Source organism: Cheilinus undulatus, linkage group 11 (assembly GCF_018320785.1).
Source record: "Cheilinus undulatus linkage group 11, ASM1832078v1, whole genome shotgun sequence".
Taxonomy (NCBI): domain Eukaryota; kingdom Metazoa; phylum Chordata; class Actinopteri; order Labriformes; family Labridae; genus Cheilinus; species Cheilinus undulatus.
The window spans coordinates 21,514,084-21,526,472 of record NC_054875.1 but is presented as its reverse complement, the minus strand read 5'-3'; the positions used below and the strand labels follow the sequence as shown (position 1 = coordinate 21,526,472).

The following is a 12,389-nucleotide window of genomic DNA, read 5'->3' as shown; positions in this document are numbered from 1 at the left end:
AATCCGGCTTGTTAAATGAGGTCTTACTTTTTTGCAGTTAAAATCAGATTGCACTCACAGCAGGCCCTTTCCATTACCATTCATCCCTGTTTTGGTGATGCAAACTGTAGATAATGGTGTGTTTGTTGAAAAGTTGTGGTACTCCTGGGTTGCCCCTCTTACCTTTGGTTCGTTGCCTAAGTTGGGTGAAATGGCTGGACTTTCCCACAATCGAGAGAGTGAATGTGTTTTTTAGTTTTTGTGCTCTGACTGAAACCGCTCTCTTTCCAGACTGTATTGTTTGGTTTCCTCTCACAGTCTGGGGTCTGAATTCAGAAGTAAACTGGGCGGCTTTGCAGTCCAGGCACGAGAAGCTTGGTGGTGGGCATAATGCTCATTTTGTATTATTCATAAGCAAGCGGTTGGAGAATGACAATCATTCTGTAAACCTTAATAAGATTAGCGATGTAGCCATCTCTACAGCTTAGCTACTGGACTGTTCTTGTGCAGCTGTTTGAATTCTCTGTGAAAACTTCATGTAGTATATATTAGCAAACATTAAGCATCAGTTTATTTAAATTCATGTTTCCTGACTGATACAGCTTTTATCAATTCTTTTTATGTTCAGATATTGTACAAGAATAAAAGGAAGCAATATCCTCGGAGATCGACGTGCCAGAGTTGTCTTCATGATGTCATTATGGTTACATAAAGCCAGAAAGCATTTAAAGCGAGACTTGGGTCTCTGAGTGGAAGCTAGTGGAAGAAATCCAGGTCACTGCTCTGTAAAATGGGTGCGTGTTGTGAGCAGTGAATGTAAGGGGCTCTCTACATTTCCCTTTTTTGCACAGCCTGGTCTACACTCTTGTCTCAGCTCAACCACTGAATCATTCGTGGATCATATGACGCGCTGTATGCTGTTCGAGACTATGTTTAATCATGAGTCAAGATTTAAAAACAAATGTACACTTAGTTTGAATGAACAGTTCATAGTTGAATTCAAATCCAGTATTTAGTAGGGTTTGACTTTCTGTTCTTCTAACTGCTGTTTGTTCATTGTTTCTATTACTTATTGTTGTCATAACTGAAGTAAAGCTGGGAAGAATTAATTCATCATAGTTAAGATATATTCAAGACATACATCATTGAAGACATTTCCTTAAACCTTTTTAGTTTTTGTCCCTTAAAGCTGACAAACTTCCCAAGTTTCTTGTTAAAAGTTTTACACATACAAGATTTATTTGCCAATACAAAAGTGTTTATTTTTATACCTCTGAACAACAGAGTGGTGTAAAGCTGTGGATGTGTAATCACAGCTTTCCATGACACAGGATGTGTTTGGAGAGACCTCTGACCTTTTGAGGCAGCACCTGCAGAGTTTAGAAAAGTCTACTTGGATCTGAGCCACGTAGCTTTGCCTCTGAGCTGTGAAAACATTTGAAAACTCCAATAAAAGATCTGGTGATATCATATTTTGAATGTTAACAGTGATGTGAATCAACATATGTTCTTATAAGATGAGTAAGGACATGTTTAGAAGTTTGTCTGTTGTGTTTGGAATTACACCTGAGCTACTGGCTTGTAATTTGGATCATGATTGTTGTTTGGGCTCTGATTTCGTGTGAGCTATTTTGTATGACTGTGGGATTTAACCCTCATGTCATCACCTGAGAGGCTGCCTGACATCCCTCTCTCTTTGTTGTAGTTGTGTTTGTTCAGCTTCTGAATGGAGCCCTGCTGGCTTGGCATGTTTCTGTGTCTGGTAGTTTCTAGAAGCTTCTCTTTAGTCACTGTTATCCTGAGCTCTGCGTGAGCTGCTTATATCAAACTGCACTCCAAGCCCTCACTAGCTATCAGTGCCTGTGGGCCGGGAGCAATGTATGGTTTGGCGGAAAGGTTGGGCGGCTGAAATCTGTCCATTCCTTCCTGTCAATGACAGTCTGTCGGCATGCGAAGCACTAGCTGCCATCTGCTGCTGTATAAATAGACAGTAGTCAGAGCTGGAACAGCTGGCACATGGGCCAGGACTGAGCCCTTTCCCACTGCTTTCTAGCTAAACTACAACCCCACCTAAAGCCATTTTTGTGTATTTACTTTTACTTCTTTCTAGCACACCAAAGCTAAATGTTTATTAAATCTAAAGTGTTAATATAAGCTTGACGATGATTTCTGAAATGTCATGTGAAAAAGTGAACTTTTTCAATTTGGATAAAGAGTATATAAAAATCTTTTTCAACAAACATTCTTACAGAATAAATATAATCACAGCTCTCTCATAACATTTTTGCTTTTTTATTGTACCGCCAACTCAAATACTATTAAAATTTCACAAAATCCGAATGCTGTGCAGCCACATACAACAAGTGTTCATCTTTCTGAGCCTTTTGGCACATACTTTGATTCCCTTCACAGACCAGATTTCCTTAAATAACTTGTGCTACTTAGTGCATTTTACACAGTTGCTGTTTTCATTTTGAATATCTCTGAAATTTTCCCCCTTTCTGTTTCAAAAGCACCCTGAAGATCTTTTGTAAAGATTATCTCATGCCATGCTGAATGTAATCTACATGTGATCTTCTTCAGCCACTTTGTAACATAAAGTTTTAACTTACTTCTGTCTTTATGTGGCGATCACTTGTTACCAAAAAGTGAGTAGGGCTAAGGCGGTGTGAAAAGGGTCTTTGTGACTGAGGGGACTGGACACATTAAGCCTTGTCATAACAGATTACCTAATGTGTTTTGCAGGCTCTGTTGTCAGTTGCAGTACCCTGCATTCAGTGCATTGTTCCAGTGTCTTCCTGTGCTTTTCCCCCCTCTCGTCTCTGCCCAGTAGGAAGAGAAAAATGACGTGATCGGCCTTCTTAGTAGAAACAGAGGATTCGTTAGTAGGAACACAGTGCCTTCCATTACAGTTAAACTAATTGCTCTGCTGTAGTGGTTCAACCAATGCATAATCATATCTTTAGATGGAAGTTCGCTGTAGTTTGTGTGTCTGACAGTAATGTGGAGCTTCAATTTGAAGGCTCACTTCTCCTGACTAGACGAACTCCTCTGCCAGCCTGGAAATTTCCGTGGTTATTCTGGCTGGAGTACTCAGAAGAGCTGTATTGAATTGCTCTGTTGATAATTTTAAATTACAGGCCACAAGGCATCTCTCTGACCAGACGTGAAAGTTCACCGTGTCCAGGGGGATAATCAAGATACCGCATGTCGGTTTCTGTTTTGGAGATGTTGTACATCCTGTGTTGTGGTTGCGACAAGCTCAGCTGTTTGTCAAATGTGCGCAGCAGTGCTCACACACTACTTTTAGCCCTCAGCTTTGAGTTGCATCCAGTGACAACTCTGTCACCTGTGCCACAGCCCTGGCAACCAAGCCATCACACTCTCTGTTGCAGAGATAAAACAGGAAGGGTGTTTCTGTGGTCAACTCACATTCAATCTGTTTCCTATCTAACATTGAACAACTATATTAATGTGACTGTGCATGGCTCAAACCAGCGACTCATGATCTGCTGCACTGTTCATGCATGTGGCACTTTTACAGCACTGTATAGGAGCAACATTTGAGCTGTGATTATGTTGATTTCTCTCTTGACAGGGTTTAAGGAAGGGTCACATACACTAAGGCCGTGAGCCAACATTTAGGTCCGGCTAAAACGGTTAGCATTGTCAATAAGAATTCAACACATTCTTTGGCATGGAAAAGCTACAATATTCTCTCATGAGGAACTATGCTGATCCTTATGATGCTTTCCCAAACAGTAAAAACAACATGGTCCAACAGGAACCTACGTTTTTGGCCATCTTTACATAATAGTTTCACTTCACACTCATCATTATCCTTTGCCATTTTTGAAAGGAAGCAGAGTTGAGAGGAGGGCAGTTTCTTTCAAAGGGTTTTTTATTTGAAACAGAAATGCTGACACACAAGGCAAAGAAGAAAAAATAAGAAGAAATTTAAGAAAAAATAAAGCTAGGTTGTAACACATTCACATCTATTTGACTCTTTGGCAGGATTGCACTAAACTTGGAAGTTAAAATCCTCCTCAGAATTTAGTGTGAAGCTGCTGGCAACAACAACCAGTGCAGACAATTATTCAAATAAATGTGTTTTACTCCACTGCGGTTCCCCATCCCAACAAATGTCATCAGTTATATACTGACAAAATGAAAATGGCGTCACATTGTTCTGATGTAATGACTTAAGTGCATATAGTTGCAGTTTCTTTTGTGCAGCGTGAGTTCAATGTTTTGAATTAAATGAGCGAAATAATACTATCAGAAGTGAACTGTTACATCACACTTCTGCCTGTATGCACACAGACCCCTGGGGGATGCTATTAAAATTCCTTGGTCTTGCTGAAAGGAGCACATGTGATAATTGCAATTCTGCACAGATATTATTTCTCTGAATGCATGGGTTCCCTTATGACCATATCTGTTTGTTTTTTTCATATATAGATATGTGTTTTTATTTTTTTAGTACATTTATCCCCTCCTTGTCATCTCAGACTGGCATCGGTTAGCTAGAACAGCTCAGGTCCTTCGAGAGTAGCTGGCTGATATGTTCAGCCATTTTTAAGCTGTGATTGTCTGCCGGTCTCAGGTGAGCGGGGCTGGCTTTTAGTCCCCATCTGGTGCTCAGAGAAATTCTAACAGCCTCATTACTGAGGGGTCTCTCTGCTCTCCTGACTGGGTTATAGGCCCCATGTTGAACGCTGGAGCACAAAATGTCTGCAACCAGCTGAGTGATGTTCTTTAGATAGCAGGATGTGGTTAGTTAACTGGCATCTACCCTTCCTTGAAACTGAGAGTTCCTGTGGAGGACCAGCATCCAGTCAGACTAATATTCTGCTGAACAGGAAATGAGAGTGCAGAGATGTGGTTTTTATGGGTAAATAAGCATTTTAACCGTGCCAGTATACATAGTAAAACCTAGAGTGTTGATATTGCAGTCATTTTTACTCCCAAAGTGTAATTTTAACTCCATTCTTAATGAAATGGTCCTCAGTGTTGGAGTTACTTGACAGTGTTGATCCACCATTGTAGGTTGAACTCTGTACAAAGTTTGTTGATCTAATCTCTGCCCACTGCAATTTGCCCTCTGGTTTAGATTTGTTTTATGTGTGTTTGGATGTTGCCTGTGGTACAGTGAATAGTCGTCCACTGAGTAAGTAAGTCCCTGCCCATTGCAACTGGTGGAGCAGATGTGTAAGTGATGAGTTGTCACTTTGATTTATTTACTTTATACGATATACTTTAAAGTGTAAGTGAACCCCCAGCTCAGAGCTAACTCCGCCCACTTCACAATTTCAAAGTCAGTTAGAGGCGGTAACGTTCTACCTTTTATATAGAGTTTGTGATGTAGAAACCTACAAGTAACGCCTTTTCAGAAAAGATTTTTTAAAGCAGATGTCCGTTTCAGCTAATTAAAAGCCATAAAATGCAGATTTTTATCAGTTTGGTGCAGAGGTCAGAAATATCACCAGTTTTGATATGTTTTATCATTGTTCAGTCAGATACTTAAGTGTTCAGCTGAAAAAATATTACAGTGTTCACTACTTTTTTAACAGTATTGTAATGAGTGAAGAATAAATGATGTAGCCATTTTAAATTTACACACAAAAAATGGAAATAGCACATTGTTTAAGTCTTAAATTGCACATGTGAAATGTAAGGCCTTAAAAAGGTGGATTTTTACACTAGAGGTCTTCAGTTTTGGAAGGCCCTTTGACAAAGATATGTCCTTATCCAGTCTTTGTTTTGTAGCCAATGTTATTCGATTTTTAAACATCTTTCCCAACAAATTGTTGCATAAATATTCTACCACATTCATGGATTTTAGTGTTGAATGTATTACATTTCCTTGTGGAGGACCCCCAGATCCCACATTGATTTGATCTGGTTCACTGTGACTAAATATGCTCTGAACTGTTAAAAACTCTCGTGTTACCAGGTTGACCACTTAAAAATCAGTGCAGCCAAAGCTTATTTTGACAGGTTTTCCCTGGCAAAAAAAAGTAATTAAATGTGTCAGAAATGATTAAATACTGTTTTTTTAATGACATTTCATGAACAGTACATTAAATCCCCAAATTTAGCTCTTGTCCAGTACACTGAGAAATCTCATATACCTTTCATTTTTGACCCCTAAGTAGTATTAAAAAATTGGTTAAAAGTGGTATTATTTTTTTCCCCGTTCACGCCTTAAAATGTCTTTAAAGTCTTACATTTGATTTTTAAAACTATCTAGGAACACTTAAGTCTAATTAGTGTTAAGGTACCAGCTCTCCACAAAGAGTCAAATCAACACTTGGTGGTGTGGACTCATGTAGACACTGTTAAAGTGCCAGTATTAACTGTGACAATGTTAATTTGACTACACAGATTTTACTGTGTACCATCCAGGAGCTCATGCCGGGTCATCGAATGAATTCCGTTAAATTTTAGATAATTTAATCATTACCGACCAAAAAAAAATGCATACTGTGTGACATAATGTATTAAACGTGTATGAGAAGAACATGGGCTGAATGGCAGTTTACAGTCTGTAGTGCCAAAGTATCCATGATAGTCTTTTTGATCCATGACTGGGAATTATGCAAAGCCAGGGTAGTTTTCATTGGAGGGACCTTCCACTTATTTATAAAGTTGGATCTGTTGCACAAAAGGAAATGGAATGAAGTTCTCCAAAGAAAACAGACATGTTAAAAAGATATCATTTCAAATTCAGGTCAGAATTCAAGTTTTGTATTACTTGTAGCGTTTTCTGTTGGCGAGCTTCTTTGGCAAAGGTAGTCTTTCTGTGCTCCAAATTTCCTGAATCATTTCTGTCCCCTCAAGTATTGCTGAAAAAAGCTCCTCATACACAGATCTGCATGTCATCTGTATTTATAATTGAAATAAGTCTATTTCATGGCACTGTTTCTGCTGATGTGAGATAGGATTTAATGCTCTGTTGGCTTTTGCAATGATAAAATGTTTCTCTGTTGTACTTCATCACAGTATTTATGTTATTAAATATTCAATTTCCAATGTATTAAAGTAGAGGTTTGAGGTGTTCCAGTAATTTCTCATGGAGTCTGACTTGTTAAGTAGCTTAATGTCTTAGTTACAAATCCTCAAGCTTTCTCCACTGTGGCTTTTACATGTCAGTAGGATTATGATCCTGAAATCACTGTGTCGTTAATCTGTAATTGACCATAAACCTGCATTTAAGGGGCTGTATGGATTTCCACAGAGCAGTGATAGGGATGCTAGAGGAGAAAGAAAACAGAACGCAATGTGCCGCATCCTCCCCTTCTGTGCCAAGTTGAGGTTGTTATAGCAACCAGAATCTAGTCCTTATACCTGTTGCCATGGTTGAGAAAGTCAGAGTGATGACGTTTGTTAAGCGGCGGGACATGTCTGCCATTTTAAGACCACTCTGGTGGGAATATGAAGTATAAATGGACAGCTGAGGAATCTCTCATTGACATGGGATTTTGTGGCTGTTACTATGAACCAGCACTCACATTGATTTCGTTTGTGACTGTGATGCACAGGTGTGAGTTTACAAAGTAGATCAAGTGACGCACTCAGCTGAGACAAATTATGAGTCATTCTTAAAGACAGAGAGCATTTCTGTTTGTCTGATTAACTGAAAACGTCAGGTCATTCTTCAACGTTAGGACAGTGACTATGTTTAAGAGATGATATTACTGACAGTAATAAGATAGATACTTAGAGGTTCTACATGAGGCACAAGAAATATGAAGTAAGTCTAACTCTAAACATGACCTGCACTGTTTCTCCTCTGTACCTTAGCCTCCCATGATATTTAGTTCAAAAATGAAAGACCCCTCTCCTGACACACTAACATTACCACATAGGTGAAAAAAGCTGCCTGCTCTGAGTGTAATGTACTGAGAATCAAATGACATTTATGCCAGCTCACAAGTATAACGCCCTTTTTAGAGTTTAGGATTGGAGCCTTCTCCCTGGAGGTTTGCCTGCGTGGATACATTTACTGTTGTTGCTTAAGCGAGATCAGAACTTAGCACTGAACCTGAGAAACAATTAAGTAAGAAAGCCCAGAACTAGGCCTGTCAAACTATTAAAATGTTCAAATGTGATTAATCTCAGAATTTCTAGTTAATTGCAATTAGTTACATTTTTGTTGTGTCTTGAAATTCTTCTACTTTGAATAAAAAAATCACTGTTAAATTTTTGATTTTTGTACTGTCTTCCTGTTTGGATACATACCTGCTTTTATTTTGAAAGAAAAAAAAAAGGAACCTCAGGCAGATTGAAGATAATAGCATTAACAAACCTACAGAAAAAGTAGCTTATTATGGATTGAAAATAAAAACAAGGTAATGGGGGAAAAAAAAAGGAAAATGTGTAATGACTAGGGCTGCCAAGATTATTTGCATCAATCCCGATTAATCAAGGTCCACAATAAGTGTACTAATTGTTTTTTAATCAAGATTAATGTCATGCTTTATTGGGCATTTAAGCACACTTTGGTAAAGCCTTGTCAGTGTCTCCCAGCCCCCTAATGTCTCATTTCACTTTAAAAACTCAAACTGCTGTAAATAAGTCAATAGTCATCTGCACCTTGTATTTCCTTTACAATCCAAAGCAAGTTTCTTTTCAGTGGTTGAGTTCACGGTAAAATGTCCTATAAAGCAGGTCCGTATCCAAACAGAAAGTCAATTACCCTTAGGTTAAGACCGTAGAAAAATCCAAAATGACACGAAAACAGTTTTGGGTACAAAAAATTGTGATTTTAAAATGGAATCAAACAGATGTGATTAATCGCAATTAACTACAGAAACACTGAAATTAATGGTGATTAAAAATGTTAATCTTTTGACAGCTTTGGTGATAACACAAGTTACCAATAACTTTTGTCTTATCTAGGTAGCGGTGTGTGATTTTTCTTTTTTAGATAAAGACAATGTCTTATAGTCCTGGGCTATTAATTTCCAATAAAGAGCTTTTTTAGCTTCCCTCAATCATTTAAACAAGCTAATTGAGGCTAAACAATTAGTATGCCACTTGTCTAGGGTGCTCCTTTTGTCATATGTGGTAAAGGAAATGCAAGCACCTTCCCTTTATAACACAATGAGTGTTTTTTTTTTTTGGTGTTGTAAGCTTTTAACATTTCAGTTTGCACATCATGAGCAAAAACGTGAGTATAGCTCAATCCAGAAGCAGTGTTCATGCTCTGTGAAGTAGAGAGTTGACAACCAGTGTCTGCCCAAGCAGATTCATTGTCTGCGGGTCAACGTCTCTGGTACGAATGTCAGGCACGGTGCACTTCGATGATATATATTTCAAAGTAAAACTGCAATCTTTTTTTAAACAAATGAAACAGCACACATTTTTAAAGAATGTTTTTTTTTTCTTAAGTTGTTTCCAGGGTTGTTATTTCGTAATTCAAGCCACTTTGAAGTTGTATGGACCTTTCTTTAAGTGTCTGTCAAACTTTCTTCAGTCATAAATCACAGGCCGTTTACACACACTATTTTAATGATTTAAATTACTATAGTACGGCGATAATCTTTTAAGATCTTACTCTGTTCCCCTTTCTTTAGGTCTTGTATTGCACACAATGTTTTTGTACCTTTGTTTGTTAAGCTCATGGTTTTACGTGTTAAAGAAATTGTTTTTTAGGTATAACTAATAGTCCATAGAATGAAGAAGGATTAATTTGTTATATTGAAGTGCATTTTTTATAATTTAGTTAAGTACACAGCTCTTCAGCATTTTCTGTATAGAATCTGTCCCTGTGAAATGTAAAAAACAAGAAATGTTAACACTTTGTCACAAAGCTGTGGCTGCCTTTAACTGTGATTAACTTCAGCCTAATCATTTAAAATTCACATACAGATGCAGATGCTCAATCAGTTAGTAATTATATTTAATAAGCCTGCTCACATTATCAGTCAGAGTTATCATGATTATGATTTTGCCATAATTGAGCTACTGTAATGTACTTTTATAGCATCACGTTGGCTGCAGTGAGAAATTGCAGTGGCCTTACCAAAGTGGGCTGAAGTGGGCAATAATGCGGGCAGTTAATATGATTTTAAAACACGTATGCATGCACTACTTAATGGATCTTAATCATATTGAAGTTATGCATTAATGTTGAAAGCCCTGCCTAGAACACCTTTCTTTCTAAAACATTGCTGTGATACCAGATACTTACAAGTACAAGGCTATTACACTTAGTCCTGTCAGGGACATCCCCCTGGTTACATGCCTCACACATGGCACTGTCCCATCATCTTTCTGTTTCCACTGCTAAGTTGCCTCATTGACACTGAATTACTCTGACTTAGGCTGCCCTTTTATGAAGAGCCACTGTAGATTGTTCCAGGAAAAGGGAACAGGAGCACTGGTAACCTAAATCCCCCTTCGTTCTTCATACCCTGGCTTCAGTTTCCCTTTGGAGGCAGGTCAAAGGTGATATATAGCTTTATTTAGCCATCTGTATCCCCTTCCAGTGCCCAATATGGAAGCCTCTGCTCGGACTGTGCACCTTAACCTGTTTGAAGATGGACCTGGTATAAATAAATGAATTGTTTTTACCTGGGATATATTGTATTGGAAAATTCTATAATCATTATTTGTACGATCAGCATGAAGCGGTTAGAGTCCTGGTTTTCAGAGGACACTCTGTGCTTTTCTGTCAGCATGTGACCTGTGGAGGGCGATATGCAATCCCTGTCTCTCCTCTTCTCCTGCATTATTGATAAGTGTGCTGAAATCCTCTGAACACATGAGGCACTCTGTTGGTGACATCTTTATGCAAAGGCCTTTCAAGCACCTTCACGTTAAGGAGACAGATCGGCAGTTGTTTTACCTTTGAGTGAAAATACAATAGCATGAAACGAAACTATTCACTGCTCTTTGGCCCACATTGGCGATTTGGTTACAAAGTGTGTGCTCTAAATGTACAGATTATATAGTTTCTTCAAAGATGTTGATTCACTTTTTCTTCCCTTTGGTTCTGGCTATTGTTTCTATTGTTGCTGTTTGTATTGTTGCTAGGTCCTTGAGTACACCCCTTACTTTGAGTCTCTCAAGCTCCAGCCTATTTAGTCCTCACCTCCCCCCTCAGTTCTGATGGAGGTATGCATTCTGTCTGAGCAGCCTGAGCAAACTCTCTACATTGGCTCTGACACAAAGCAGCTTTAGTCAGTAAAAGTGCAGTTTGTCTCAGAGGGAGATTTAAGGAATAAAAATATCTAGAAATGTCCTTAATAAATTATTTTTCTCCTCCTCTCTTTCCGTCACATATCCAGTGCACAGTGTGCTAAGCTTTAACAAAGGTCCCTAGAGTCTCAGCAAGCATGGTTTAGAGGGATGACATGCCAGGCGTGGCTGCAGATTCTTGCTCATTAAGAAATGTCTGTGTGGCTGCTAGGAATGGCTGGGTGGTGCAGAAATATCATGTCATCATGCCTTTTGCCGATTGAACAGATGACTGTGGTGTGGTGGGAGTAGATTTCTGTGTTATTACTTTAACTTTGAATTGTCTGCCTGTTTGTATTGTGTTAACAGTGCACATAATGAATGAATGCACTGATGGTGTATGGGAAAAAGTTGCAGTTCCCAAAAAAAGGCAAGGGCCCGTTATCTGGCACTGTTTTATGTGACTTTCAGTTCCATATATATTCTAGCAAGCATATGATTGAGGAACAAGATTGTAGAAGAACTTCCCATGCAAACTAAGACAGAGTAGTTGATATGTTAAATTTGTCCATTCAGAGTCCATTCCATTCTGACTTTTACATAATAGTATCAGAAGAAAAACACGAATTAAATCTGGAAAATAAGGCATATATTCAACCAGATGTAATCAGCCACAAATCTAATGTTGTTCTTTCTCCACAGCTATTTCCAACCCCAAAGCCCCAAAAGAACCAGCAAAGACCTTCAGTTTTGATTATTCCTACTGGTCACACACTACGGTAAGATTAAAGTCATCCTGGCTGTTTGCTTGACTCTACGGTTCATCTTGTCAATTTTAAATGACTTTTATAGTGTTTGTGCATTTTGAGTCATAACTCTGTCTCTCTCACAGCCCGAGGACCCCTGCTTTGCATCACAGAACCTTGTATACAATGACATTGGCAAGGAAATGCTGGAGCATGCTTTTGAGGGATACAACGTCTGCATTTTTGCCTATGGCCAGACAGGAGCTGGCAAATCCTACACCATGATGGGCAAGCAGGAGGAGGGGCAAGAAGGAATCATTCCCATGGTTTGTTCCACTATACAGCTTTCTGATTTTCATAAAAGACCGATTTTTTTCACAGTCAGATTCTACTTGTTCACCTAGCTTATACAGTTTATAGTAAGGGTCAACCAATGTTGGTTTTTGAGGGCTGATATTGAAACTGATTATTAGTAGA

At 38.6% G+C, this 12,389-nt stretch overlaps 1 protein-coding gene across 9 annotated transcripts in view; it reads left to right on the top strand.

The window, feature by feature from the left end:
* The window catches only part of kif1b (kinesin family member 1B), a 76,107-nt gene that overhangs the window by 11,055 nt on the left and 52,663 nt on the right, over positions 1-12,389 (top strand). For all 9 annotated transcript variants that reach the window (XM_041798979.1, XM_041798975.1, XM_041798977.1 and 6 more), the window contains exons 3-4: positions 11,869-11,945; positions 12,059-12,238. In XM_041798979.1, the coding sequence (XP_041654913.1) occupies positions 11,869-11,945; positions 12,059-12,238 (257 nt within the window). The remainder of the gene's footprint in view (positions 1-11,868; positions 11,946-12,058; positions 12,239-12,389) is intronic.